A 27,904-nucleotide genomic window follows, 5' to 3' on the forward strand; every position below is an offset into this window, starting at 1 on the left:
AAAAGCAATCCTTTATTTAATTCACTGATATGCCTTGAAATGCCCATATTAACTGCTTGCAACATCAATTTTGATAAACATCAAGAATATTTTATATGCTAAAGGGAGAGATACTTCGTTTATGGAGAACATATCCAAGCACCGATGTAGGGTAATTTCTAAAAGGACACAACTTAAAATAATGCAAGTTTCCATATTAACAAGACCGGTACAACTGTGAAACCCATTGAAAGGACCCGATGATAAATTAGTTTCAGTAATGGCCAATTGTCAACTGCTTGTTCCTTCTCCAAAAATGTTCTGTTTCTCCCTTTAATTGTTAGTGACAGATTTCCACACACACATTTATCTTGATTAACTCTTCCAGCTTTCTAACTTATCAATTGTTCATTTTCTTCATGACCACCACCCTGCGCTATCTGCACTTTTTCGCAATTTTACTCTTCAATTATCTGTTTCACATATTTTCCTCTTTTAATGACAGTAACAAATAGTGGCATCAAAAACGGAGAGCGATGACTAATTTAGTTCGTCTATCCTAGCTCATCTGCTATTCACATTATTCATAATTTGAAGGAATGTGCTGTCATATTTATTGAAGGCAAACTACACAATATGCAGAAATACTTCAAATTGGAAAATGTATATATTCATACATTTTATAAATCATAAACAAATTGAAGAAAGCACACAAAAAAGTATGGTTCCTGGTTCTTCAAATATAAATACTTATATTTGTGGCATTAGCACTGTATGGTTTCTGGTTCTTTAAATATAACCACTTATATTTGCAGCATTAGCACTTAATCTAAGGCATTCGGATTGAACATCTTACACAGATGTTGTACATACAACTCAAATATGAAAAGGTTACAGAAATTTAAAACATCAGTCTATAAGAGATGTAACAAGGGCAAGAATTTCATCTGCGTTTTATCTTTGATTTCAAATTTTGATCAGTTGCAAAGAAAATACTGCCCAGAGTTCAATGGAGAATGTGGACAAGTCATATTCTTGCATGCTTGGAGTGTGAATGCAATTCTTAAATTTATACTTTCATAAGACGTGGACATCGCTGGCAAGGTCAGCATATCTGTCCCTAATTACTTGCTTGCTAGGCTAGTTCAGAGGACAGTTAAGAATCAACCACATTGTTCTGGGTCTGAAGTCACATTTAGGCTTGACCGGGCAGATTTCTTTCCCTAAAGAAGCTTAATGATCCAGATGGGTTTTTACAACAACCGACTGTAGTTCCAAAGTCACTATTACTGAGGCCATTAATTTCTAGATTTATTAACTGAATTTAAATTCCACCAAATGCTGTGGTGTCCATACAGCATTAGCCTGGACCTCTGGATTACTAGTCCAGTGACATTAGTACTATGCCACCATCTTCCCTATTCATTCAATAAGATGTATTCAGGAAAATGTAACACAGCCACACTTCACAAATCTCAGGCCACCAACCATTAAACCAATAAAAGTTTCTGTAAAAAAAATCAACTTGCTCCACTGGAAAAAGCATAGATCTTAGGGAAATCTTATTTAACACCATTTATACCTTGTAGTCTGCTTTAGTCAGCATTTTACCAGCAACTTTTGGCCAAATCTCTGCGTTGTACAGTAAGTTTTAGAAATCAACATTCCAGTCTAGAATTGTACAGTTTATTTTTAAAGAATAAGTGAGAAGAGCTTTGCAGGTGTCAACATTGAAAGAACACACTATGTACATACAGAATTACAATTTCACTATGCATGGCTCCGAAAGACTTCTAGAAATTCTGCGTATTTCTTCTTCATTTCTGTAACCCGTACCGCTGAAAAAAAAAGAAAAATGAACAATCATATTCTTTGACAGATTTCACGTGCTTAATATTCATGTCTATTAATAATTTAGAAACATTGCCTTGGAGTTTGCTACTTCACTTGTCTCAATGACACCATTTTTTAATAATAACAAATTGCTTATATTATGTAGTTACAAATACCTGGCCACCGGCAAACTCTGTTTAACTATAATTGTTACTGTTTTATGTAGTAGTCTGTGGCAACATTGATTTCTGGACAAATGGCAGAGTAGGGCCAGATATCCAAAGCAAGATGATGGGCATAAATTAGATGTGCATTTCATTGCAATCAAACACAATGCAAGTAAAAATTACATATTTAGGTAAGGCAACTTGGCGAAAAAAGTGTTTGGAAATAGATGATGTCCAATGCCGATCAGGCACTTCTAACCAGATAAAATGAAGATCAGATTAGATGAGAACATGCCTAATACACGTGTTTCAATTTTTTCATTTCACAAACTACCTCTTCCTTACAAAGATATGTGGCTTGCAATACCTTTTTACACAATTTTAACCCGTATTTACACCAATAGTAGAATATATTTAGCTGCATTGTAAGCTTCTTCACCAATGAATCTCTGATTCAATGCCTCCACTGAGAGGATGCAAAATGAGAGGATACACGATTACTGCAACCGCTGGAATTACAGAAACAGCAATCAGATGTGTATCATGACACTCACTGAAAATGTCCTCCACCCCAAATGGATCATAGATTTGCACTGGCTGTAAATTTGAGTTGTCCACTGGTTGTAAAATAATCTATATAAATGCAAGTCTTTCTTTGTATTTATTCATTTTTTTAAAATTATGACAATAAAAATCACATTTATTCTTAAGGATATAAAAGCATTAGATACAACTCAATAATATTACATCTTATCTCAACCATTTTTTACACTGGTGTATTTAAGGTGCAGTTGCATCAACTTGTTTGTGAATATTTCTGATTTCTGTTCCCAACCTTTGCATCCTATTCACCTTAACCATATTTTCTGACCCCACATACTTTCTAGTACAAAGTTTCATCTCCATAACATAATATGCTGACATTTCTTACTTTCCCCATCTACTAAAACTCATTTGTGCTTGAAACGGCCAGACTTCACGACTCTAATGATCTCTTGGACAACCCTGTGCCCTCCCTAAACTGCAGCTCATCACAAATTACTGCCCAAATCTCATTCTATGCTACATCCCAAACACCCATCACCCCTGTCCCTCACTGTCAGTGATACTAGCCTTTTGTGCAACCTCTTCCCCATGCATTACTAGTGGTGACTTAAAGTACCTGTGCTACAATTGCTGGGGTTACCTCCAAAAGCTCTTCCACCTATCTCTCCTCCTTTTAAGGATCTTATTTAAAACCAGTCTTTTTAAACAGTCTTTTGATCACCCCTAACATTTACTTTGTTGAGTTGATGCTCAATTAGTCCATACAGCTCTGAGGCAGCTTGAGTTATTTTCTATTTTCAAGGCACCACATAAATACAACTTATTATTAATGACGAATATTGTAACCTGTCTTGTTTAGTATTGCAATGAATTTGTTAAAGGGATATTTCATAAACAGAATGCTCAAGGCAGCTGAAAGAATGATCAGTTTGCCATCTTGACAGTTCCACAAATTCGACAGCAATTAACAGAGTAATGAGAAGTGTCTCAAGTTTGATGTTGTGTCTGTTAGCATGCAAGCTAGTCGCGTGCAACTGAGGTGATAACAAAAACTTCAATTTGTCCAAGATCTTTTAAGCTAAGTCAGAGGCAGGACAAAGAAAAGAAAAATTAGTCAATTAGTGCTCAACATTAGTGACCCCTGCTGGAAATGGTGCATGGATATTATACTAAACTCCTCTGACCTCATTCTGATGCCCCCCATGTGATCAAATGGCCACTGTTCCACTGAGCTATGCGCATGCACAGCTACAGAGCAGCAGGTAGCATGTGTCATGTTAAATACTGCGTTTGGGCAAAAAAATTGACAAGTACACAACAACAAAATGTGAGTAACAGGACACTCCTCATCATAGGTTACATGAATAATGATCCAAAAAGCAATTAACCCAGGGTGCTTAGAGTAATACAACCACATTCGAAGGAGCATACTCCTGGAAAAAAGTGATGGAATTTTAAAAACCCTGCTGTGCACTGACAACTGAACACATAGTTCAACAAATCAATTAATGGGGAATATTAAGTATAATTATAACATGTCAGGTGATATGTACACCAGAGATACATCTTCATGCAATCTTGCAAAACACTGAATATGCACTACGCCTGTGAAGTGTTTTGTCACAATTAACAGTGACTATTTACTGACAACTAAATTTATATCCCAAAGTCAAAGAAAAATTAGCTCTATTTCCTCAATATTTATGTACAATTCTCTGCTGGAAAAAATCAAGCAATATTAAAAGTGGTTGCCAGATTCCTTTTACTTACATAATGTGGCAACTTCACCACCTTCCCAGTTTATCACATCTTGCTGCAATCCATTCACAATTGTCTCCAACTTTCCGCATGTGTCACTTATCTCCGCTAACGCAGTAAGCTCCTTTGTAAAGAGGTGTAAGAGGACATCAGATTACAAGCACTTCAGGATTCTGATATTGTCTAGACACTAAATTTTGTATCTTCAACCATATCAGTCGCAGTAACAGTACAGTACCAAATAGACTGGCCAACTAATATGTGCACAAACTATCATCTGATTTGACTTGATGGAGAGCTCATTTTGTGCAAGGCAGGCAAATTTTATACAATAGGCCTTACATTTAAGTGCACCGATTGCAACTGTGAAGGAACTATGTCAACTCACTGCAATTGCATCAAGTTCATGTAATCAAACCGCAAATCTACTGTCAACACATTCCAAGATGTCATGTGTGTTTTTTTCTCAAACCAGAACATTTCCATAGAAATTCAAGAACTAATATCTATCATTACTGTCATAATGCAGTTCTGTCACTTAGGAAATGGATATTATAGGGGTTAGACTGTACTTGAAACAAATAGTTCTGTTTAAAAGGTTAAAAAACACCCAAATCTTGTAAAGAACATATGCAAGATACTTTATCAATTGTTCAAGAAGTTATCAATTGTTCAAGAAGTTATCAATTGTTCAAGAAGTTATCAATTGTTCAAGAAGTTATCAGAAGCATCCCTCCTCAAGGCAATAATTTCAATTGCAGAAATCAGCAATTACATTTTAGTTTTCCAAAACCTATTTTGCAACTATTTGGACTACCTTGACAGTTACACTTACTATACAACACCTATTAAACAATCAATAATTAGACAACATTAATTATGTTTTAATAATCTCAGTACTGCACTTTAGACTCATAAGTAAGTAAAAGTCTTACATTAATACAAGATGTCAAGAGTTTATGTACAGTTTTGCAGAGTGATCCAAAGTTGCAAAGTTGAGGTGGTGCCTTATTACAATGCACACCAAATTCATGCTCAAATGCTAGTGAAAACACGGTCATTAGCTGATGGAAGTCCGAAAGGGTAAGCTTCAAGGTTTGAAAAGTGGTATCATTACTCTCTGTGGGGCCCAGGAAAACAACCTAAATAAAAAGCAAGGTTAAACATAAAAGTTACTGGCGTTGTTACCAAGGTAATTCCTTACTCAAAAAGTATGAACAAACGGAAATTAATACAAAATCAAATACTGCAGATGCTGGAAATCCAAAATAAAAATAGAAAATACTGCAAAAGCACAGCAGGGCAGACAACATCTGTGACCCTTCATCAGGTCTTTTAGTCACTGACCTGAAATGTTAATATTGTTCATTCCCACAGATGCTGCTGGAACTGCAGCTAATCATCGAACAATCATCGATAGGTTCTTTCTTGCCAAGGTCAAACATTTTTTTCAGGATGCGTCAGGTCTAAGAAGTTTGAAATAAGCTGCAAAACTTACTGTTTTCTTCATCTCTTCAAGGTGTTCATTTGTTTCCTTTAATTCCTCAGAAAGTTTCATCAACAATTTCTCCATGGAATCAATTGAAGGTGGCGAGCATTTCCTGAAAGTATTTTTAGATAAGGAATATAAATAGCAGAACACAGAATTGCTCGTCTCTATTGTAGTTTAAATTTATTGCAAGTCTTACTCTTTCCCGAACATACTGGGTTTATTGACTTCAGGAAAATCAAAAGAACTATAATACATTTGCTAGGAGTCAGCTTTACACGAGTGGTAGGATTCTATCCTTTGAATGAGAAGGTAGTTGATGCAAGTCACACTCCGGAACTTTGAACATTGAATCTGACACTTTAGCGCACTGCTGTTGGAGTGCGACAGTTGCAGAAACCATCTTTTGGATGAAAGGCAAGCAGAAAAACTCAAAGCTTCCCAGGTGGGATTTAAAAACCACATGTTATAATTTTTTTTTAAAATCAGAAGCCAATGTTCTATCATTCAACACTACCAAAACAGATAATCAGTCACTTATTTCATAGTTGTTTGTGAATTTTGCCGTGAGCGCATGAGCTCCCATGTTCCCTGACTACAACAGTGACTCCACTTTGAAAGTACTTAATTGACTGTGGAACACTTTGGGAGTCCCAAAGGTACGGAAGTCACAATATAAATGCAACTTCTGTTTTTACTAGTTGTCTATAATATTGTCTTTAATATTCCTATAACAAACTTGTAGATTCAAAGTAACTTTTTGAAGGGGTTTATCTCATCAATATATGTTTTCTAAGCTTCAGGAACAACTGCATGCACATTTGAGTGTTATAACAACAATTTGTAGGTGGTAAAATGTCGGATCAAAGTCTCTTAAGAGGTTCAGGGTGGCAAAGCAAAATTCTACTTGCTTTCTTCCTCGTAATTCAAAGTTGGCCTCAGCTTTTTTAAGAAGTCTGTGTGCATCAAGAGAAAGGTTGAACTCGAAGTTTGCCGGTGAACGAAGATGAGGGTCATTTCGAACTTCAATCAGCAGCTGTGAATTCCATGCATGAACAGAACTTAGAAAGACAATAAAAATTAGAACCAAATCATAGAACCATTGAAATCCTACAGTGCAGAAAGAGACCTTCCAGCCCATTGTGTCTGCACCGACTCTCCAAAAGAACATCCCACACAGCCCCTCCCCCTCCTTCCTATCCCCATAGCCTCATGCATTTACCATGACTAATCCACTTAATCTATACATCTTTGGACAAGAGGGGGCAATTTAGCACGGTCAATCTCGGTTCATCAGCATGCTTTAAAGTTTCAAAGAGAAGTTTCAATTCACTGGCCCTGGACCCACTGGATTTTCTCAGCACATAATGTTAAGAGTCCATTTTAAACTCTTTGCTTAAAATGGAAAAAAGCATGTCAGCACCAGGCTTATTTAACACATCTGATACACTTCTAGTAGGATACTTTTCATTAATTTCAGATAACTCTCACCAGCATTTAATCATATAGTTTCAAGTGCTCTCTCGACACTTTAACAAAGTCTTTGGGCCGGATTTTACCATTTTGAGTCTAAGTGCCGAATCTGGGCGTCAAATAGGTCCGCGCCTGGAATCCTCTTTCCAGCGCGCCCATACGCGTTTTGTCAGCTCCGGTCCTATTCGCGCTGTGGGCCGATCGGAGCTCTGAACTGCGCATGCGCAATTCAAAAAAAATCTGACAGAGTGCGCCCAGGCGCGAAAGGAAAAAAAAGCAGCTCTCTGACGATCATCCTCTGGTCGGAGGGGTCCGCTGCCACTCTGCGGGCGATCCCTCCTCTCGGAGTGGCCATGCCATCCCACAAAACCTTCAGGATGAAGCGATTCCTCGCTAAGAAGATGAAGCAGAACCGTCCGATTCCACAGTGGATCCACATGAAAACCGGCTACAAGATCAGTACAAGTCCAAGAGGAGGCACTGGAGAAGGACCAAGCTGGGCCTGTAAAGGGATACGCCATCACTGGTACACTACCAGCCACAGATTACTCTTCCCTGCAGGGGCAAGAGAGCGGGAGAGATGGCTGTGGCTGGGAGTGTACCAGTGATGGTGTACCCCAGCTTGGTCCTTCTCCAGTGTCTCCTCTTGGACTTGTACTGATCTTGTAGCCGGTTTTCATGTGGATCCACTGTGGAATCGGACGGTTCTGCTTCATCTTCTTAGCGAGGAATCGCTTCATCCTGCCCCGCTCCGCGCCCCCCCCCCCCCCCTCCTCCCACCCCCCCAACCAGAGGATGACCTGGGTCAGAGAGCCGTCGGAGGCTGCAGCGACGACTTCAGGCTTTTATTTTGCAGGTCGCTTACAGCGCGGATGCGGAATGGACCAGAAGACGGTGAAGTGGGATTTAGCGGTAGCGTTGGGTGCGCGGTTCATTAAGTCGATTTAAATGCATGCAAATGCATTTAAATCGTCGGGCCGCCCGATTCGGGTGCGGGGGTGTCGGTAAAGCCGCGATCTGTTCGGAATCGGGTGCAGATCGCGGTATAGGCCCGACGTCCTTCTTTATCGCGATTTCGCGCCCGAAAACGGGTGCAAAGTTTTGGTAAAATCGGGCCCTTTGTATAGAAAAATTGACCAGAAGTATAAAACCTATAATTGCATCGCATGTTTTTCAGAATTCAAGTGGATTAAGCACAAAAGTTTCTTATAACCATCTTTAGACTTGATTGAAATCTCAGCTGAAGATGGCTACAATACAGGTGTATTAATATTTACACCCCCATTATGCTTTATTAAAATCCTACAAATGACAGTGCAGAAGGAACTTAATGCAGTTGTTTTTATAAGTAAGACATCACATGTAAGAAATCATCATTTCTAACTTACATTAAATGGTATCACAGTATACATTTCTGAATATGTTCATTATTGCTTTGTTATTACAATTCTAGCAGATTTCCTCTGGCCTTCAGAGTCAAAACCAATTGAAGTCTACAAGTGTACTGTGTGAAAGAGCATTGGATAATTGGGGAATGCACAGGCATAATTCAGTCCCTATGTTAAAATCATACATTCAGACCTTATAGAATAGAATTTCATAGAAACCCTCCAGTGCAGAAGGAGGCCATTCGGCCCATCGAGTCTGCACCGACCACAATCCCACCCAGCCCTACCCCCACATATTTACCCACTAATCCCCCTAACCTACGCATTTTAGTATTCTAAGGGGCAATTTTTAACCTGGCCAATCAACCTAACCCGCACATCTTTGGACTGTGGGAGGAAACCGGAGCACCCGGAGGAAACCCACGCAGACACGAGGAGAATGTGCAAACTCCACACAGACAGTGACCCGAGCCGGGAATCGAACCCGGGACCCTGGAGCTGTGAAGCAGCAGTGCTAACCACTGTGCTACCGTGCCGCCGTATCTTTATATATTCTGATTTTATACCTTTTATCATTTAGTAACAACATTTTCAGCAATTTGGAAAGTAGAGTTGGTTAGAGTATAGCAATTTCTCTAAAGTGCAAGTTGAGGTATATGTGCATGTAGATGTCAGTTGTCAACAGGATTATCTGTCACTTTCTTCACCACACCCCAGTCAAATAGCCTACTGACACCTGAAGACAGGTAATCCTGAGATTAAATGTAAGCCAGTTAGGGACTCCATGCCTTTAGGAGAGGATGAGAATGGATCAAAGACAAAAGACAAAAAAAACGATTTGACATAATCAGGGGAAGGGAAGCAGGTGTGGACAATTGGAGTGCTAGAAATAAATCCAAATATTTATGATATATCAATTTTTGAACCTGCCTGCAGAATTGTGATCTACATCAATGCATGACAAATGCATACAGGTCTTGAAAGATAAACAGGAAATGGACTATTTTTTGAAAACAAAAATAGCAGAAATACAAAACAGAATCACAAAACGACAGAAGGAATTTACTTACACAATACTACTCTACTTACCTAATACTTTTAAAATCTGTGGTTTCAACTGCAGTAATTTGTTTATATTGTTGGAGGCCACCCAGCATTTTATCCATCATCACCAACTGTCTATCAGGACTTGCCCTACCCTAATGAAAATATTACAACTTTGTAAATGTTGGTCAGAGCAGCATTTAACATACCATAAAAGCAACGATAATGATAATACCTTTTAATTAACCTACTTCTGCAAACAATGTTGTGTGCACCCATGTAAACTGCCACAATTAAGAATGGCAGAACAAACTGGGTCACAGGTTACCTAAACATTGTGGAACACAGGGAGTTTACATAGATACAGCGCCAACACAAGCATGTTTAGGTCAGTAGTACTGCACGATGCCAATAATTTCAGATCTATAGTCTGAAGACCCAGAGAAGAAATCAGGCTCAGTAGCAGCCATTTGGAGTTTAAACAAAATTCATGGCACACACGCACACTGCTGGTGTGAAGGGTGCCAGACAATATATTGGTAAAGGGGTTACTGGCCAGTGCTCTTCATGCTTGTCTTAAATATGGAGAGCAGGCCTTTGAACAAAAAAAAACTCAAACTGGGCATCCATGAAGCATTGCGGGCCATCAGCTGCAACAGAACCACATTTAGTCACTATCTATTACCTGCAGATCTGGCATATCCCCCACTCCACAATTACCATCGAGCCAGGGAACTAGGAGTGGAAGAGAGCATGCCGGGGTAGCACCAAGCACACCTATAAATGAGGTGTCAGTCAAAAAGCTACAAGAGAAATGCATACTAAACTGCAGAGTCAGCATGCCACAGACAGAAGTAAATGATCCCACAACCAACAGATCAGTTCAAGCTTTACTGACCTGCTACATCCAGTTGTGAATGGTGATGGACAATTAAACAACAGGAAGAGACGGCTTCACAAATAACTCCATCCTCAATGATGTGGGAGACCAGCACACTAGTGCAAAAGACAAGGCTGATGTGTTTGCATTCATCTTCAGCTGGAAGTGCCAAACAGATGATACATCTCAGCCTCCTCTTGAAGTCCCCAATATCACAGATAATAATCTTAGCAAATTCAGTAAGTTGCTTCATCAATGACCTTACTTCCATCACGGCAGAGTGGGAATAATTGCTCAATATTCAGTACCATTCACAACTCCTCAGATACTGAATGATTTTGCGCCCCCATCAAGCAAGATCTGGACAACATTCAAGCTTGGGCTGACAACTGCCAGGTAAAATTCGAGCCAGGTAACGACCATTTCCAACTAGACAGAATCTAACCAGCTCCCCATGGCATTCAACTGCATGACTATCTTCAACATACAACTTCTGACCTTGAGATGTCATTGATGGATCAAAGCTGACATGAGGCCAGGAACCTAGTGGCCCTGACAAAATCCAAACTGAGCATCAGTGAGCATGCTATTGCTGAATAGGTAGGTGCTGCTTGATCACATCTGGACTTGGCCATTCCTTTACTGTCGCTGGGTCAAAATCCTGGAATCCTTTCCCAACAGCAGTGTGTGTACCTACACCAGATGAACTGTGGCAATTAAAAATGGCAGTTCGCCACCCCTTGCCAAGAGCAATTATGGTTAGGTCAGTGATATTCACATCACATGAAGAATTTTTAAAAATCTTCTGCTCATCATGTTGCAGTAGTCTTCAAATGGGCATATTGGGCTGCCTTCCATAACATCCGAATCTAGTGTATTTGCAATGGAAGTCCTGCATTGCCCTTTATGGAAGGAAATTCAATTGTTGGACTACTATAAGCAGCAGAATACTGAAGAAATTCCCAAATCAAAATGCTAACCAAGAATGCAAGGAGATAACTGAAATAACTAGCAGTTAAATTATCCATTCATCAAAAAGAACTCAGCTATGCTATCCTAGTACATCACCCCATGGGAAATTTGAAATCTGATTTTAGAATAGTCTAAACATTAAGGCAAATGAGGTAACTTTTAAAAAAAAGCAAGAAGATACATTACCAAAAAGAGATCAAAGTCCTCAGCACTGCAGACTCCCAAGTTATGCCCAAGCCAGGTCATTTCTGTGAAACAGAAGTGTTAGTGTTTCTCAAAATAAAGCAATTTTATATCAATTTAATGAGGAACAGTATCAATATTCTTTTTAAAAATTATTCTTTCAAATTTGATTGCAGTAGGTACAAGAAAGATATTTTGCCCTGTATTCCTTTGAGTATAGCTGAGCAGATAATTGATACATTTAAAATGATATAAAAAACATTTAATAAGATAGATAGAGAAACTATCTTCCTGATGGGTTCATCTTAAAACTAGCACTAAATTTTCTGAGTGAAATTAGGAAAAACTCCCTCCACACAAAGGATATTAGAAATCTGAAATTCACTTTCCTAAAGGACTGTGGGAACTAGGTCCAATTATAGTCATGGAGCAATCCAGAAACAGGCCCTTAGGCCCAACCGGTCCAGGCCGACCATGGTGCCCTCCCAACTAATCCCAATTGTCTGCGTTTAGCCTATATCCCTCTAATCCTTTCCCATCCATGCACTTATCGAAATGCTTTTCGAATGTTGCTATTGAACCACTTTCGATGGTAGCTCATTCCATACACGCACCATCCTCTGCGTGAAGAAGTTGTCCCTCAGGTCCCTTTTAAATCTTTGAGCTCTTGGTATGAGCTCTTAGGGTGACCACTCCTGGAATACTCAGTACAATTGTCAAGCAAGTTCAGCATTCTTCAAAGTCCAAATTGTCTCATTTCTCTGTGAGCAGTCTCCAGATTCTGATAAGGTTTTCTCTTTTTTTGCCAGTACCCCTTCTCTTCCCTGCTTCCCCCAATCACCCTGCCATTCAGTTTCACTGCATTATTCCCCTCTTGAATTTCCACTCAGTTCATCAAGATCAAAAATAAAAATCAGAAATTTGATGCCCATGTCCCTAAAAATTGTTCGACATATTGCCTGCACAATGCAAAACAATGCAAATTGAGATGGTGCACTACATTATTTAGTCATATCTTTTGATTTGTCACATGTATTAGTATATAGTGAAAAGTATTGTTTCTTGCCCGCTATACAAAGCATACCGCTCATAGAGAAGTAAACGGGAGAGTGCAGAATGTAGTGTTACAGTCATAGCTAGGGTGTAGAAAAAGATCAACTTAATGCAAGGTAGATCCATTCACAAGTCTGATGGCAGCAGGTAAGAAGCCGTTCTTGAGTCAGTTGGTACGTGATCTCAGACTTTGTACCTTTTCCCCGACTGAAGAAGGTGGGAGAGAGAATGTCCGGAGTGCATGGGGTCCTTAATTATGCTAGCTGCTTTGCCGAGGCAACAGGAAGTGTAGACAGAGTCAGTTAATGGGAGCAATGAAGAGGTCAAGTGCCCTTTGGATGGGAGGCTGGTTTGCGTGATGGATTGGGCTACATTCACAACCTTTTGTAGTTTCTTGCGGTCTTGGACAGAGCAGGAGCCACATCAAGCTGTGATAAAACCAGAAAGAATGCTTTCTATGGTGCATCTGTAAATGTTGGTGAGAGTCGTAGCTGCATGGGTATTTTCCAACAGAATGCTGCCATACATTCCATTTCAGATGACCACCCAGTCTTGTCTGGACGGGAAGTTTTTCGACCTTGGTTGGTTCCGAGCAAAAACAAAACCGACCACCATGCACATCCACAACCTTGTTTGCGGATGACTGCTGTGTGATGGTTCATTCGTGCAAAGGGCACTTGACCTCTTCATTGCTTCTCATAAGAGGGTTGACCCATCTTTAAACATTGCCAAGATGAAGGTGACAGCAAGACAGAACAGCTGTGGCAGAGATAGGACAGGGAAGCCAACCTGGGCTACAAATTCCACTCTCCCACGCAATAACATGCCCCCACTGCGGAAGAACCTGTGGATGCAGAGTTAGGCTCCTTAGTCATCTAAAGGCTCACCACGCCTGACAAACGTCATCCTCAATCTCAATGGGCTGCTGACAACACTCCATATCATTCAACAAAGCACTTTTCAAAGCAACTTTTCAAAGCAAACACTTGTGTGATGAATTAAATATCTGCTTTATATATTTCTTTATAGGATTTTGGTAGCTAGCCAGGAGCACTTATATTTAATATGCTTGCTCGGAACAGCATATATAAAAGATACACTGTTTGTGCCAAACCCACTTCAATAACTATATATAAACCGCCTTTTGACAACACTTTGATCTTACTTTGTTCTAGTTCAGACTTCAAAGCAAAATACAGGTCTATCTGCTGCCCATAATCAATCTTTCACTATTGAAGTCCCACACTGCCGAGAATTTAGCAAGCCGAAGCTAACAGACACTTTCTCAATATCTGATTCCACATACAAGACAAGTTTTGGCATATTTATTATTTTGATCCAGATTCAAGATACAGATACTAAAGCCAAGGATTCTGATACTAATGATCAAATGAAGTTTGTTCTTGCTTGCACTTAATTTTATTTAATAACATCGGTGCACAGTTTGTAACCCAAGGTACAAGTTTTTCAGAAGGGTGCTGGGGTCACAACTTTGTACATTTTATATAAACGACTTAGATGAAGGAAACAAAGATATCGTTCTGAAATTTGGTGATCACACAAAGGTAGGTAGGAAAGTTAAAATATGAAGAGAACATACAGAGGCTACAAAGGATTATAGATTGGTTAGGTGAATTGGAAAACATCTGGCAAATGAAGTATAATGTAGGAAAATGTGAAATTGTCCATTTTGGCAGAAAAAAAATTTAAAAACGTACTACCTAAGTGAGAGATTCTAGCGCTGAGATGCAGAGGAATCCGCGTGTCCTAATGCATGAGTTGCAAAAGGCTAGTATGCAAATACAGCAAGTAATTAGGAAAGCTAATATGTTGTCATTTATTGCAAGGGAAATTGAATGCAAAAATAAGGAGGTTATGATTCAGTTATACAAGGTCTAGAGTACTTCGTACCATACTGGTCTCTTTATTTAAGGAAGGATGCAAATGCACTGCAAGCAGTTCAGAGAAGGCTTACTAGATGATTACCTGGAAAGGGCAGGAAAGGTTAGACAGGCTAGGTTTGTATCTGGTGAAGTTTAAAAGAATAAGAATCAACTTGATTGAAACATAAGATTCTGATAGGTCTTGACAGAGTGGATGTGGAGAAGATGTTTCTTCTTGTGAGAGAATTTAGAACTAGAGGTCACTGTTTAAAAATAAGGGGTTGCCATTTAAGGCAGAGATTCTTTCAGAGGGTTGTGAGCCAAAAAGGATGATGATGTAGAGATGCCGGCGTTGGACTGGGGTGGGCATAGTAAGAAGTCTCAGAACACCAGGTTAAAGTCCAACAGATTGATTTGGGATCAGGAGCTTTTGGAGTGCTGCTCCTTCCTCAGATGAGTGAGTGTGTGAAATAATTTTTTACTCACCTGAGGAAGGAGCAGTGCTTCAAAAGCTTGGGATTCCAAAAAAGATGATGGAAGCAGAGTCTTTGAATATTTTTATGGTAGGAGTAAGGGGTGATAAGCAAGGGATGAAAGGTTATAGGTGGATGGGAATGTGGAGTTGAGGTTACAATCAGATCAGCCATGATCTTATTAAATGGAAGAGCAGGCTCATGGGACTAAATGGCCTATTCCTGCTTCTAATTCATATGTTCATATGCTCACTGGCTCAGCCAGTGAAACTCACATCCCATGAATGAATAAAAAAATGTCCATTAGTCAGAAAAGTTACTGTTTCCAGTGTGTTCATTATTCACCCAGGAAAAAATTTCTCCCGAATGACATCTTACAATATTACGTTCTGATTCATAGGAGACGTTGGTTTGCCTGTAGTAGTTCTTTGCACCAAGAGAAATAGCATCTAGAAGAAAAGCTAATTCAAATCCTTTACCTGTGAAACAAAAAAAAGGTGCCAGAGCACAGGAAGAATGTCACAACCATCTAACTAGTCTGAGTGTCTGAGCTGAAAACAATGACTGCAGACATGTATGCCTTAGCTACAACGGTGTCCACGAGCTCCCACCTTCAGCCACAACACATCATCTTCCCTGCCACCTTCAAACATTATAATTAATGAAATATAAATGTCTCCAGTCCTGACTGTGTTTATATTCTTATTATTCGAAAAACATTCTACTTATCTCACTTAAAGTTCCCTAAAAAAATGGGAAATACTCAGCTGCCAATATATTAAGCCTAACTACAAATAGTAAACCTTACACATACTAATCAAACCTTAACATTACTAAAGAATACCTGAGTTCTGAAAGACAAACGAAGAAAATACTTACCAATCAACTACCTGTTTTCCTGTGACGCCACACAATGATTTTTTTCAGAATGCAGTCAGTCCACTCTGGAAAGAGAGATTGAATAGCTCTTCTGAATGCTCTTGTCTGTCTCTGGGTCTTCCTCTCTCCTGCTCTTTTGGATGCTGCTGTCTGTCTCCAGGTCCTCCTCTCTCCCATTCTTTTTTCACCGACTCATGTAACGGCAGTCCATGATTAAATTATGATTCTTTCATGGCCAATTCTATTGCTCCATCAAATGCCATTAATCTCATTATTAGCAAAAACTCAATTACACCTGAATAAAACAAGGTGCAACTTTTTAAAGGGGAGCCACAGCTTGGTATGGCTTCTGCTCTACCAAAGGCCGCAAGGAACTACAAAAGGTTGTGAATGTAGCCCAATCCATCACGCAAACCAGCCTCCCATCCATTGACTTTGTCTACACTTCCCGCTGCCTCGGCAAAGCAGCCAGCATAATTAAGGACCCCACGCACCCTGGACATTCTCTCTTCCACCTTCTTCCGTCGGGAAAAAAATACAAGAGTCTAAGGTCACATACCAACCGACTCAAGAACAACTTCTTCCCTGCTATTGTCAGACCTTTAAATGGGCTTATCTTGCATTAAGTTGATCTTTCGCTACTCCCTAGCTATGACTGTAATACTGCATTCTGCACTCTCTCGTTTCCTTCTCTATGAATAGCACACAAGAAACAATACTTTTCACTATATGTTAATACATGTGACAATAATAAATCAAATCAAATGGCGACGTGGGGACTAGAAATTTGAAAATCCCACTGATTTCATGACCACCCACTCTGAGGTAGCAGGGAAAGGGGGTTCAACAACGCAAACCGTGTCCAAACCATGACAGAGTAATTTCAAAATTTTGTGCTAATTTCCGCATATCTGGAATTCTGAAGTTGCAGACTGTTTTAGAGAGGCTATTATGGCAAAGACTGGCAGTTCACTGTTTCCTTAATCTCACCCACCCTTTGCAAGTTCTAATGTATAATAAGCACTTCAAAAAATAAAGACAATTTCCTACTTTTTATTACAAGATCTGTTCCATAGTCTTGCATGGAGTGAAAATGTAGTTCTGCAAATTTTCTTTCGAGTGGTGGAAAGCAGCTATAAAACAAGAAGAAATGATTTAACCATTAATTCCTTCGCTACTATGATACATTAACATGTTTGTTAGAATGCATCCGGTGACAACTTTGTATTGGATGTAATGTGACAAGCTGTAAGGGTCAGCTGACCCAGTAAACCATGGAACCAATTGCAGAATGATGTAATAGTCAGCTGACCAGCTGACTCACTATAAATAAGAACCTGTTTGGAATTGCTGGGGGGGGTTGGAGTGGCCCAGGGCATGGCCCCAAGTTTGGAGTAAGGATGTGTCTTTATTAAATCCTTTCTTTGATTTATAAGTTGGAGTAAGTTTTGTTCTATTTTTTATGGTCAGCATTTGAAGTTACTTCTGATGAAACATGTTTATTCCAAGCACTTAAGTTGTAGAATTCCGACATAAATGAACAGCAAAAAAAATTGACGTATCAATACCTTAAGAATTAAAACTCAGCATAACAAGATGAAACATTTTATCTCTGTGGGCCTCTTGGTGTATGACATCTCATGGCCTTAAATTGAGTTTAAAATCAATGCTGCCATCAATCTGTTTATATTCCGAGTGAAATTACCAACAAGTTTTGGTGTACTGAGTTATGCAGCAGAGCGCAGCTTTAAGAACATTCCTTTCTGTAACGTCTTATGTTTGGGGTTGTGGGTTGTACACAAAGAAAAAGATGTGGTTTGCACACAGATTCAAATTAAAAACAAAGAGGTTTATTGAAAGTTGTTGCCTGTATAGAGTACAAAATGAAACCAAGCAGGAGCCTGTGAAACACCCTAATGACATCACCAAATCATGTGACTGGCATTTAAATTAATTATGCAACCACTTAAATATATAACATCCCTCCTCCTTTACTTCTGTGGTCATGACTACAAATTACTACGATATTATACATAGGATTAATACGCTAGACGCAGTATAATCATTATACAATCAATAAGAAAATTGATCAGAAGGACATCTATTCCTCTTTGGTTCTATACAAGAGTCTGGAATTTGACTGCCCCTGACTCTAGAACTATGATTGGGAACTTCAGTAGACACTTATCTTGCAACTGATTTTGCATCATTCTCACACAATCATCAGGCAACTCAGATTCAATTAAGTCTTCCGTAGTAGTATTCAAAACACCAGGGACTAAAGAAGTTTGTAATTCTGGAGATGATTCTGAGAAATCATTTCGAGATGACAACAATTGATCAGCGTAATTCATCTTCGGTTTCAACCATGTAAGAAATTGGACCTGTGTTTGCTAAAACTATGGCTGGTACTCATTTCTCACTCATGGCATAATTACACACTAACACTTGATCTCCTTGTTGAAATGAGTTTTGTTTTGCCCTCCATTCTTGTCTAGCAATTTGAGATTGCCGTTGATGCTCTACTGTCTCTGAGGTTTCTGGAGATAATAAATCAAACGTAGTTCTCAACTTTTTTTCAAGGCTAGTAATGCAGGTGAACTTTCAGAAGTTCCATGAGTAGTGTTCTGATAAGATGCCAAAAAGCTATTCACATGATATAATAACAAACCTTGCTTTCTTGAAGCTTTTAAAGAATGTTTTAAAGATGGCACAAATCTTTCCGGTAATCCATTTGCTGATGAACGATAAAGGTGCATATTTTATATGCTGAATACCATTTATGTTGAGATCCTCAAACCCTTGTGAAATAAACTGTCAACCATAATCACTAATAATTAGTACCAATTTACCAAATCTTGCAAAAATTGTCAGTTTTTCAATAGTTTGAGATGCAGTAGATCTTATGATAACAAGCTCTGGCATGTGTGCATTAATTATGCTAAGAACATGTAACCCTCAAATGGACCAGCAAAATCTATATGCAATCGTTGGCATGGCATTTTAGGCCACTCCCAAGAGTGTATAGGAGACTATGGTGGTGTCTTTCTTTGTGCACAGGATTGATACTGTCCCACCTTTTCTTCAATCTGAGCATCCAGATCGGGCCATCAAAAATAACTATGCGCTAATTCCTTCATCCAGACTGTACCAGGACGTTGTTGCTCAAGAACTTCACGCAGACTAGCAGGAATGATCACTTGGATTATTTTGGATCCCAAAATAGACACCCACCTTGGATGGGTGTCTATTTGACACATATGGTTTAAAATCAAGGTGTGGATGATGCATTCTGGCTATCTTCCTTTCAACACCATATCCATCACTTTCCCCCAACACAAGACCATTTCTAGTATGTCTCTGAACTTGACAAGCTGTCACAGACAAATGATCTACTAGCGAAAAAATAAAGTGTTAGCAAAACTAGTTGGTGGCACCTGCTCAATCAGCATTAGCATGGCACTCTGATGAAGATCAGTGACTATCTTTGCAATCAACTAGCAGCTAACGATGCTTTGCCTCTATAAAGCCCAAAAATAGTAAAGGGTCAATGATCAGTTAATGTGAGATGATGACTATGTAAATAATGATGAAACCTTTGTATGCTAAAACTGTACTCAATGCTTTTTCCAACTGAGCATAGTTAGATTTAGCACGAGTCAGAGTACGCAAAGTAAAAGCAATTGGCTGTTCTTCTCCCAAATGTATAATATGTGAAACTACTGCCCCATTCCATAAGGTGAAGCGTCGCAAGCAAGCAGTAATGGTAGCTCTGGATTCAAATGGAACAACACTTCCGCAAAGCATCTTTGACATCCTTGTATGCTTTCTGACATCGTTGTCCAGTCCCAGAGTAAATTATGCAGTGGCTTCAATAATGTAGCTAAGCAAGGAACAAAATTGCCATAATAATTTACTAATCTTGGAAAGGACCTCAATTGTGTCACATTCGTCAGACATGGTGCTTCTAAAATAGCATCCATCTTTTTAGGTGCTTTATGTAGGCCTTTACGATCAACAATGTGATCCAAATACTGCACTGATGTCTGGAAAAGGTCACACTTTTTCTTGATTATGCGGACCTGGTGCTTGAAGGCATTCCAATGTTTCTTCTAAATTATTCAAGTGCTCTTGTTCACTGGACCTTGTATTAGAACATCATTCAGGTAACATTGTACATCAGGTAAAACAGTTAAAATCTGATCCATCGATCTCTGGAATAGGGCTTGTACAGACGCTATTCCGAAAGGCAAATCTTTTATAATGAGAAAGACCTTTATGAGTAACGATGGGAAGCAATGGTTGAGGTTCAGTGGCTTCATTCATCTGTAAATATGTTTGTGAAAGATTGATCTTGCCAAATTTGTGCCCATCTGATAATCCAGCAAACAAATCTTCAATTAAATAAAGAAGATATTGGGCAACACACAGCACTGGATTTATGGTTATTTTAAAATCACCACAAATATGAACTGAACCATCTGGTTTCATGACAGGTACAATGGGGGTAGCCCAGTCACTTATTGTAACCGGCTCTAACACACCAGTGTTAGCAAGTCATACTAATTCTTCTTCGACCTTGGGATGAATTGCATATGGCACTGCTCTTGCTTTGAGACTTAGGCTTGATCTTGAGTTTCACTTGAACTCCCTTCACTGAGCCAAGTCCCTTTGAATATACTCTTGTATTTATCCACAAGGTGCTCTAAGTCTGTTTTGACATCAACCAATTTGTTGGCAGCATTCTAGTTAAGCTTTTGCTTCTCTAATCATGATCTCCCAAATACAACTGGAAAATTGCCACGGACCATATGGAGAGGCAACTTGTTGTCTGCCCACTCAACTCTACATTGATGATGTAACGTGTTAATGGCATGATCTCTTCTGAATGTCCTTAAAATCACATCAGCTGGTTTTAAGGGAAGATGCTTCAGCTTTTCTTGGTATACAGTCTCAGAAATTAAAGATACAACAGCACCACTATCAACCTCCATCATAACAGGTTGTCCATTTAACTTCACGATCACTCAGAATCTGTGGTTCACCCTGTATGGATAAGACATCCATTTGGAGAGCATCATCATATTTCTGGACATTCGCTTTTTCACAGTGGTAGTTCTTTTCTTCCATGTTGCAAATTCTTTTTGTAGATGCAACTTGTACATCTTCTAGAAAATACCGATTCTTCTGCTGAATATTTTTCTCAGGGGAAACTGGTCTGGCCCAACAGCTTTTGCAATGTGACCCATTTTGCCACAATTCTTGCATTGACTATCCTTGCTTCAACGTTCACTCACTGGCCCATTTTGACATTTCTGTGACATGCCTGTTGCTGTTTTGACTTCTTATGGGCAGATCCCAACTTGTGGATCTTCATTCCTGCACTGAATCGTGAAACCTCTTTAGCAGCCAGTTCCATCTGTACTCCAATTTCTACTGTTGTCATTAAAGTCAAAGCATGTTAAGTAAACAATCTTCTTTGGATAGCTTTATTTTGGAGACCACAAACTAAACGATCTCGAAGACTATCTTCTCCTGACTCACCAAATTCAAGATGTTACGCAGACCTTTTTAAAGATTGCCACAAAGCAATGCCTTCGCCTTCTATTTGATTTCTTTGACGGAACCTGAGCTGTTCCGCAATGATCAATGGCGTTGGAGAGTAATGCTCTTCAAGGATCTTTGTCAAGTCATTGTAAGTTTTGATTCCTGGCTTTGCTGGATGAACAAGTTCCAGAGAAAATTGAATGTTTTACTTCCTATTATACTAAGAAAAACTGATACGAGCAACTTGCCTGCAATTTTATCCGCTTATACAAAGTACTGAAAACACTCTGCATAGGAATTCCATGATTCATTTTTTCATTGAAAAGAACCCATGGATCCTAATTAACCCACTATTTCTCATGCAGGCATTAGCAAATTGAGACTGCTGGGTAAATTTTTTCTGTCTTCCCAGTATTCCCCTTTTTACCATGGAGGCCGTTGACTTGATTTTTTTTTCCAAACGGCCCCAGCAAAGCATTCCTTCTTTTAAAAATGCCAGATACTACCTGGAATCTCATCCTTTTCTGATTGGGAAAAAAATCCTTCATTTGAACCCACACAGAGCTTCCACCTTTTTTCAACTATGTAGAGAGTCTGCTGATACAGACTGTAACGCATGTACAAACACTGTAACTTAGCAGAATCTACCCGAATTTCTTTCCGATAAGAGACATAATTTTTTTTCTTACTTGGTCTTGCTACACTGTCACTTCAATCTTTAATCCTGTTGTTGATTTTCCCCATCCTTCTCATATTCAAAGTGCGAGGACCCACAACATTTTCTTTTCTCTACTTAGGAGTTTTTCTTGATGAAACCAAATCCCAACTTGTAGGCATTTTCCTTTTTGTGATGTCCAAACTATGTTAGGGGTTTTACAGAAAAAAGAAAAAGATGTGGTCTGCACATGTAGATTCGAACTAACAACAAGAGGTTTATTGAAGGAGCTGTTGCCTGTACAACTAAGGAGGAACCTGTGAAACACCCTAATGACATTATCATCAAATCATGTGACTAGCTCTGAAAGCAATCATGCAACTACTTAGATATATAACACTTTCCATATCTTCAGGCACATAGTATTCAACAACCCAACAAGTGAAAAATAAAAAAAGGAAGCAAACATTGTTTGGGCTTTGAGGATGCACATGATCTATGGGAATAGTTTGTGCAACCTTGCTGAACACTTGAGATTTCAAATGAACGTTGCTTTCTTCCTCTTAAGTCAAATAAATCATAGGTTAGAGTAAAATGCCTCTACACAGCTCCAACAATGTAGTTAAGCTTCAAAATAGCAGCTCCCCTTATGATGTCAAACGACATTTTCAGTTCCCACATCGGTCATTCACGAGGCTGTAGAGTGATGATATTTCCTGAATTATGGAAAGATTTTTGCTGAATCTTTACACAGGAACAAGACTATTACGGCCAAGATACTGTTCATGTAGGTTCCTTACAGTTTGCAGGTGGTACAGATGAAATGTATGAATATTTTCTTGTAAAGAATTCAAGACAAGCATATCAGATTAGCATCCTGACCAACAAATAGTTAATATCTTCCGCAGCCCAGCATAAAACATAACATTTATTTAGGAGGTCTCCAAATTTTAGAAGCTACAACGTGGTAACTTAGAGGCACAGATGTGGCTTTCAACTAATCTATGGTCACATGTTTGATATCAAGGATGTCCCAATATTTAATACCTAGGTGATAAGGTGACTATTTTCTTAAGGGACCAGGCTGCAATATGGATTATAGGAAACAAATAGCATTGCATTGTTAGGTTCTTCCGTTTTCATTACTGATTGCTAACTGCAGCAAAAAAAAAGGAATGCTGTTTGGATTATCAAGACTAGGAAAGGATTATTCAGCTCCCACTATCATTTAGGTCAAAGCATAGGCTCCACATAAGGCTCTAATCCGACATTTCTCTATTCTTTTAAGATAAAACATTCCATAAACACCGAACATTAAAACACACATTGGAGACCATTGAATACCTGATGCATAACCATTCTAAGATTTGAAGTCTGTCCATTCCTGGCGTGCACAGCAACCGAACAACCGCATCTGAATCATTCACACCGACTCCTTCTAGAAATGGACATTTCAGATTCTGAAAGAGAAATTACGAATATTAGGATAAGACGAGGTATTCTAATGCTGAGACTAAGGAAATTTGGCATGTCAGCCATGACTCTCACCAACTTTTACAGATGCACCATAGAAAGCATTCTTTCTGGTTGTATCACAGCTTGGTATGGCTCCTGCTCTGCCCAAGATCGCAAGAAACTACAAAAGGTCGTGAATATAGCCCAATCTATCACGCAAACCAGCCTCCCATTCATTGGTTTTGTCTACACTTCCCGCTGCCTCGGCAAAGCAACCTGCATAATTAACGACTCCATGCACCCCAGACATTCTCTCTTCCACCTTCTTCAGTCGGGAAAAAGATACAAAAGTCTGAGGTCACGCACCAACCGACTCAAGAACAGTTTTTTCCCTGCTGCTGTCCAATTTTTGAATGGACCTACCTTGCATTAAGTTGATCGTTCTCTACTCCCTAGCTATGAGCGTAACACACATTCTGCATTCTCTCGTTTCCTTCTCTATGAACGGTATGCTTTATATAGCATGCAAGAAACAATACTTTTCACTATTTAATACGTGTGACGACAATAGATCAAATCAATGAAACTTCATAATATTTTTATGCAGAGGCTGCATCATGCCAAAACAGAAATTGAACGTGCACTTGTCAAGATACAGAAGTAAAATGAAGATTCAAGAATTGAGTAAAATCAAGATTAAAAATAAAATTGGGATAAAATAAAGAATTTGATACAAGTGGATTTGCTTGAAGGTGTTTTGATATGCAAATTAGCTAGGTAGCAGGAAAACAAACGTCTACCTGAGTGACTAAGGGGTTAAACAATGGTGTACAGAAATAGGTGTTAGGACTGTAGAAGAGGTGAGTTCAAAGTGGAAAGACAAGAAAATAATTTGCACCTATAAGCTAAAAGCCTGGTCCACGGGGTTACCTAGATAGGATAACGTTAAAGGAGAGAAACAGTATATCCAAAGCAGGATAACTGAATACAGTAGGATAGGAGCAGCTACTACCATAGCTACGCCCAGCTGGAGAAAGCAGGCTCTCCCGAAAACAAATTGATGCAGAAAGATATTGTTTTAAAAACTCTCAAAGAGAAGAAACACTGAAGAAAACGTTTCCTAAACTGGAACGTAACATAGAGGTCGTAACTTTATGCTGGATTTAACTCAGAATTATATAATATTGGATGTTGTTCGAGAAAGGGGCATTTCTCAAAGTTTAGGAATGTACATAGTTCGAAACATGGGTTAACTTCATGAGATACTGTGTGTCTATAGATATTATCATAGTTAAGTGAATTGTTGTGATGCATTGTTGTCTTTGTCTGTTTCTTATAAATTAATAAATATTTATGAACTGATTACAACAAGACTCAACTGTTTTCTCACTGGTTTACATATCTTTCCGCATATTATACCAAATTGAAAATATACACCACTAAGAACCCGTGTTCCAAGTTACATAATATAACCTAAAACATGCAAGAAATATCAAATAAAGGATGAGACAATTCTTCATAACATACCAGATGTCTGTCCATCTATGAAACATTTTTGGGCATAATAAAATGAAGATTCCCATAACAATCCTATTGCAGAATGTGACAAGTCCACATTGTAATCATACATATTTTCAACAGGAGTATTTTATTTATTTTTGAAAGCACAAACTTGTGCTGGAGGAAAGTGGAAAGCAAAATATTCTTAAATGATACAATTTCAGGCACTACAGTGCTCTCTTAGGCAAGTTACACCATTCACAAGATAAACCTATTTTGCTATGGGATTGATGTTTGAATGACTAATCTAATAACTTTTGAAACTTCATGCTCAACTTGCCCTTCTGCATTTTGTTTAAATGGATTTGGATCACCTTCCTTCCCAAATAAAAGTTCAGGAATACTCACCTTACCTTCTCAATTGCTCCTGTACCTTTAAGGGAAAATCATACTAAAGATGTCTTGTTTAACATGGGCAACATGTTTTTACCCTGCCCTGAACATAATAACATCTCCATAGCAGCCAATAAACCATTTTAACCGTTGGATTTTGTACAAGGATAATGTACATTTAAACCGTCCTATTGGGCAACAAAGATACACATAAATCCTGTAACTTAACACTTGACTGTTATGCACCTTACATAGAAACACAGAAAATAGAAATAGGCCATTCAGTCCTTCAGGCCAATTCCACCTACTCAACACGATCATGCCTCATCCTGTATCTCAACACCTTACTCCCTGTGCTCTCCTCATATCCCTTGACAACTTTCGAGTCCAGAAATCTATCTATTTCCTCCTTAAATATATTCAGTGACTTGGCCTCCATCATGTGGAGATGCCGGCATTAGATTGGGGTAATAAACACAGTAAGAAGTCTCACAACACCAGGTTAAAGTCCAACAGGTTTATTTGGTAGCACAAGCCACTGGCTTTCGGAGCACTGCCCCTTCATCAGGTGAGTGGGAGTTCTGTTCACAAACAGAGTATATAAAGACACAAACTCAATTTACAAAATAATGGTTGGAATGCGAGTCTTTACATGTAATCAAGTCTTAAAGGTACAGACAATGAGTGGAGAGAGGGTTAAGCACAGGTTAAAGAGATGTGTATTGTCTCCAGCCAGGACAGTTAGTGAGATTTTACAAGCCCAGTCAAGTTGTGGGGGTTACATATAGTGTGACATGAACCCAAGATCCCGGTTGTGGCTGTCCTCATGTGGCTGGAGACAATACACATCTCTTTAATCTGTGCTTAACCCTCTCTCCACTCACATTGTCTATACCGTTAAGACTTGATTACCTGTAAAGACTCGCATTCCAACCATTATTTTGTAAATTGAGTTTGTGTCTTTATATGCCCTGTTTGTGAACAGAATTCCCACTCACCTGACGAAGGGGCAGCGCTAGTGGCTTGTGCCACCAAATAAACCTGTTGGACTTTAACCTGGTGTTGTGAGACTTCTTACTTGGCCTCCATCATCAGTGGTAGAGAATTCTACAGGGTTGCCACCCTCTGAGTGAGCAGATTTCACATCAAGGGGAGGTGCATTCACCTCATTTCAGGGGGTTCCAGTTCACATCAATGCTGCAGTAACAATAGAAACACGGCCCAAATCTGACAGTCAACACCCACTTGGCAAAGATGTGCAGGTTAGGTGGATTGGCTATGCTAAATTGCCCAAAAAGGTGTAGATTTAGGGGGATTAGCCGGGTCAAGGCATAGAGTAATAGGCATAGCGTGGGCAAGATGCTCTGTCAGAGTGACAGTACAGACCCGATCGGCTGAATAGCCTCCTTCAGCACTGTAGGGATTCAATTATTCTAAAGACAGATGTTAGGGGATTCATGGGTTCAATGTATGGGGTTACAGGGATGCAGGGCAGTGATCCTGGGTAGGAAGCTCTGCCATAGGGTCAGTACAGACTCAACGGGCTGAATGGCCACTTTCTGCACTGGAGAGAATCCATGATTGTAAAGAAAGGTGTTGGAGGATTAGTGGGTTCAATGTGTGAGGTTACATAGATGCAGGGCAGTGATCCTGAGTAAGATACTCTGCCACAGGGTCAGTACAGACTCAACGGGCTGAATGGCCTCCTTCTGCAGCGTTGGGGTTGGAAAGAAAGATGCAAAGGGAGACAGGTCTCGATTCACTACAAGATTTGGACACCTGATTATAATCCAACTGCTGTAGAACTAAAATTGGAAAGGAAATCACTCTGAATCCTGAATTTTCATGTTTTTAATTATTTGTGTGTCTGCAAAGAGAGAAATTGCCATAAACATATCAAAGCTGTTTCAATGCCGCCACGAATTCGCTATTTTCCGTCGGCCTCCTCAGCGCACACATTTAAATAGCTTTTATCCTCCTCTTACCAAGAATTTTTGCAACACCCGAGCTCCCAATTGCGCTTCGCTCAAACCTGCCGCCATTACCAACCGTCACCCTGACAGGAGCCGCCGCCCAGCCCGGGAGGCAGTCACCCTCCCCGCCCATTGGCTCAATGTGCCTGACAATCACACGTCGCGTTTACTGATTGGATAGAGGAGCTGTCAATCTAGAGCGCCTTGTCCATGGATTGGCTGTCCGTAGCTGTCAATCTACATCATCCCGTCCATTAATTGGCTTATGGCGGCTGTCAATCTGTGCCATCCCGCCCCATAACAGGGCTGGGAGAGATGGGCCTATGCGCATGCGCTTTATCACTCCACCGTCCCCACCATTGCCCCCAAGTGGAAAAACCA

At 39.5% G+C, this 27,904-nt stretch overlaps 1 protein-coding gene across 1 annotated transcript; it reads right to left on the reverse strand.

The window, feature by feature from the left end:
* haus7 (HAUS augmin-like complex, subunit 7) lies at positions 1–27,633 on the reverse strand. Its single transcript, XM_078224471.1, has 10 exons — positions 27,536–27,633; positions 23,547–23,662; positions 17,051–17,133; positions 11,716–11,777; positions 9,723–9,832; positions 6,684–6,833; positions 5,782–5,884; positions 5,219–5,425; positions 4,296–4,407; positions 1–1,817 (listed from the first exon to the last, which is right to left on the reverse strand). The coding sequence occupies exons 1-10, from the start codon at positions 27,590–27,592 to the stop codon at positions 1,750–1,752; spliced, it is 1,068 nt and encodes a 355-aa protein (XP_078080597.1). The 5' UTR covers positions 27,593–27,633; the 3' UTR covers positions 1–1,749.
* Between the last annotated feature and the right edge of the window lie 271 nt (positions 27,634–27,904).

Source organism: Mustelus asterias, chromosome 11, assembly GCF_964213995.1.
Source record: "Mustelus asterias chromosome 11, sMusAst1.hap1.1, whole genome shotgun sequence".
Taxonomy (NCBI): Eukaryota; Metazoa; Chordata; class Chondrichthyes; order Carcharhiniformes; family Triakidae; genus Mustelus; species Mustelus asterias.

Bases quoted from the DNA above. Each gene is read 5' to 3' on its own strand.
- haus7 (XM_078224471.1), bottom strand. From the start codon at position 27,592: ATGGCGGCAGGTTTGAGCGAAGCGCAATTGGGAGCTCGGGTGTTGCAA. The intron at 9,833-11,715 runs GTAATGTATCTT...TATTTTCATTAG, and splicing joins AGGACTTTGATCTCTTTTTG to GGTAGGGCAAGTCCTGATAG. The intron at 6,834-9,722 runs GTAAGTAGAGTA...TGTCTTTCTAAG, and splicing joins ACAGATTTTAAAAGTATTAG to TTCTGTTCATGCATGGAATT.